At 62.8% G+C, this 3,422-nt stretch overlaps 1 protein-coding gene across 1 annotated transcript in view; it reads left to right on the top strand.

Moving 5' to 3' along the window:
• The window catches only part of TMC4 (transmembrane channel-like 4), an 8,771-nt gene that overhangs the window by 3,541 nt on the left and 1,808 nt on the right, over positions 1 to 3,422 (top strand). The window contains exons 6-10 of the mRNA XM_004694080.2: positions 1,293 to 1,440; positions 2,144 to 2,311; positions 2,532 to 2,695; positions 2,937 to 3,063; positions 3,281 to 3,378. Coding sequence (XP_004694137.1) covers positions 1,293 to 1,440; positions 2,144 to 2,311; positions 2,532 to 2,695; positions 2,937 to 3,063; positions 3,281 to 3,378 — 705 coding nt within the window. The remainder of the gene's footprint in view (positions 1 to 1,292; positions 1,441 to 2,143; positions 2,312 to 2,531; positions 2,696 to 2,936; positions 3,064 to 3,280; positions 3,379 to 3,422) is intronic.

The following is a 3,422-nucleotide window of genomic DNA, read 5'->3' as shown; positions in this document are numbered from 1 at the left end:
CAGGAGAGGTCTGGCTCGCCATGTGGTCTCCTCCGGGGCAGGCGGCAGGCGGGAATCGAACGCATACGGAAGTGGCTTCAGATTCTCAGTGCTGTGCTTTAACCCGCTGCGCCACCAGGGAGGGCCCGCCTCCATCTTTTAACTGCAAGTCTGTGACACTGCTGGGCCCCCAGCACCATTCTAGGCGGGCAGCAAACAGGCGCACACGCACTTGGTACAGCGGCATTTTTGCTGGGGGCGCCGCAGGCCACGCAGACCGAGGCAGAGGGCCGAGGGCCAGTGGGCTGTGACGCCAAGTAAAGAGGTTCAGAGGTGAGAAGCCTGGGCAGGCAGACACCTGGGGAGCTGCTCTGGATGGAACGGGAGCAGAAAGAACCTCACTGCGCTCTGAGCTAGTGGGAGTTGCTGGGCGCTTCAGCAGCAGCTTGCCTGGCTCAACATTTATTCTTTAAAAAAATTTTTCTTAAGCCAAGGCTGGTTGCAGCATTGTATTTGACGTAGGGGTACAGGCTCACACATTAGGGCGCCACGGCCAAGGCACCCTAACCCTCCGCCATGATTCATGAGGCCCCTTCTGATTTGCGCTTCACCCTTCGACCCCCTCTCGGAGCCTCATTTTTAAAGATGTGTTTCTTGATGCACACAGACTGGGGTGCAGGCCAGAGGTGCAGGGGCGGTGGGAGGATTCACCAGCGACAGAGTGGGGAGCAGGACAGGCCGGCTGATGACGTACACCGTCAAGGGGAGCAGTGGGCGGGCCAGGAGAGGTCTGCTGCGCCCTGTGGGTCCCTCCCTGGCCGGGGATCGAACTCGTGCTGCAGCGGCTGCCGACAGCTACATAGCGCTGCTCTTTAACCCCTGGTGCCACCAAGGGCCTGAAACCCATCTCACCTTAAAAAGGTTCCCTGGCTTCCGCAGTGGCAATGGACTCCAAGAGAATACAGTAGAGAGATCTGCACTCACATTTCCCTGGGTCTCTCCACTATGTCCCTTCCCGGGGGTCCCCCTCTCCTGGACTCTGGCTCCCTCTTTCTTTTACTCCCCTCCCTAAGTCTCTTTTCCTCCTCCTGAGTCTTGTCTCCTGTTCCCTGAGCCTGTCCCGCTGGAGTCTCAGCGTCTCCTCGAAGCCTCCCTCTCCCCAGGGTCTGTCCCTCTCCATCGGTCCTGGCCCTGCTCTCTGGAGTTCCGTCCCTAAGTCCAGTGTGCCCTCCTCAGGATGTCTCTGAACCTTTCTGTTGGCCTTGGCCCAGTGACTCCTCAGATTCCTGCCACCCCCGTCTCCTCTCTCTCAGCTCCGCGTCGGGGCTGAAGCAGACATTGTTGGCTGAGTCAGGGGCCCTGACCAGCTACAGCCACCGGGTGTTCTCTGCCTGGGACTTCGGCCTCTGCAAAGATGAGCATGTGCAGCTGCGCCGCCGCAACATCAAATATGAGCTGCAGGTGTGCCTGGGGGCGGGCCTACCACGAGGGGCGGGCCCTACCACAGGGGGCGGGGCCTACCACGAGGGGCGGGCCTACCACGAGGGGCGGGGCCTACCACAGGGGGCGGGACTACCACGAGGAGCGGGCCTACCACGAGGGGCGGGGCCTACCACGAGGGGCGGGCCTACCACGAGGGGCGGGGCCTACCACTAGGGGCGGGGCCTACCACGAGGGGCGGGGCCTACCACGAGGGGCGGGCCTACCACAGAGTGGGCCCTAAAGCAATCGGTGCAGCTTTCTCCTAAGGAGCTGGCCTTAGGGAATGAGTGCGCTGGATGGACGAGGGTAGGCTTGCCTAAGGTCGGGGCCCGGTGGGGAAGCGGAGAACTAGGCTGCCGGAGGGGGGTGAACCCCAAAACGCCTTGGTCTAAAGAGACAGGCTAGCCAGGAAGGACTTGCTGAAGTCGACCAGGAATTCACACCAGGCTCTAGAGCTGGATGGGCCACGCGGTGGTGTGGCTGCAGTGCTGAGCGGGACAGTGGAGGGGTGAGGCCGGGGAGCCGGGCAGCCAAGGAGCAGAGGGGCCAGGAGGTCTAAACTGTCAGCAGGAGGGGTACAGCAGTCCTTAGAGGGGCAGTGTTGCTTCTCTTCAGGTCAAGACGGGATGCGGGGCCACCGGGCCTGGGGAGATGGGGCCCAGCTAGACATCTCTGCTCACAGGTGGAACTGGAGGAAGCGAAGCTGCAGCAAGAGGCCACGGCACGGGGCCTGGCTCAGCAGGCCAGGGTGTGGGCAGTGAGGGTGCTGATCAACCTGCTGGTGGCCGCACTTCTGGGGGCGGCCTTCTATGGAGTCTACTGGGCTGTGGGGTACAAGGACGAGCTAAAGGTGCGGAAGGCCCCTGGGGGGGTGAGGGGATGCCATCCCGAAACCCACTTTCCCACGGGTGGAAGGGATGAACTTGACTCGGCGCTTACAGAGGAGGCCGGGGAGGGACCGGGACCGAGGCTTCTGGGGCCTCAAGGTACAAGGGGCTGGGGAGCACCTTCAGCTGGCTCCTCCAGGACCCGGCGGCATCATCTCTCGGCCGGCCCTTCTTCCCTCCCAGGAGGCACCCACCGTCACGGAGACGCCGCTGCTCAAGCTGGGGGTGGAGTTCATCCCGTCCTTCTTCATCTCCGGGGTCAACTTCGTGCTGCCACCTGTCTTCAAGCTCCTTGCCCCGCTAGAGGGCTACACCAGGAGCCGCCAGATCGCTTTTCTCCTGCTAAGGTTCCGGCCTTCTGGGGTGGGCTGGGGACGCTGGCGAGGTTGGTCAGAAGACGCAGGTTTGGCATATACGACGTCTGAGGGGCGGGAGGCCCAGTGCCAGGTGGGCCCGGATGCAGAGGCTGCCATGGAGCCGGTGACCCCCTGTGTGCCGCGGGGGCTGTGTGCTGTCCAGCAGGAAGGCCCAGGCACGCGGTGGCTGCCCCCTCGGCGCTGATCTCCCTCTCTCGTTTGCCCTTGCCAGGACGGTGTGTCTCCGGCTGGCCTCCCTGATGTTCTTGCTCTTCTCTCTCTGGGATCAGATCACTTGTGGGGGCAAAGCTGAGGATGAGCAGTGCAAAGCCTGTGGCTATGACTACGAAAACTTTCCGGTAGGAAGGAGGGGGGTGGAGGGGCGCTGGGACTCCTAAAGGAAAGGGAGAGCTGGGGTCTAGCCTTGAGGCGCTGCAAGTCCTGCTCTGGGAGACAGGGCTGCGGACCCACCGGGAAGGTGCCGTCTACGCCGTGGGCTGGCGGTCGGAGCCTCGAGCCTAGGCCCATAGGTGCCTGGGTCCTGAGGCTTTTCTGCCTGGTTTCTTCATTGCTCAGTGCTGGGAGACCCGACTGGGGAAAGAGATGTACAAACTTATGCTCTTTGACCTGCTGACTGGACTCGCGGTCCCGTTACTCGTCCAGTTTCCGCGGAAGTGAGAGCCCCGCCCCCATCCCTTCCCTTCCGCACCCCCCAGCC

Source organism: Condylura cristata, unplaced genomic scaffold (assembly GCF_000260355.1).
Source record: "Condylura cristata isolate star-nosed mole 26May11 unplaced genomic scaffold, ConCri1.0 scaffold00041, whole genome shotgun sequence".
NCBI lineage: Eukaryota > Metazoa > Chordata > Mammalia > Eulipotyphla > Talpidae > Condylura > Condylura cristata.
Note: the sequence above shows the minus strand (reverse complement) of the source record. Positions and strands in the feature narration are given on the sequence as shown.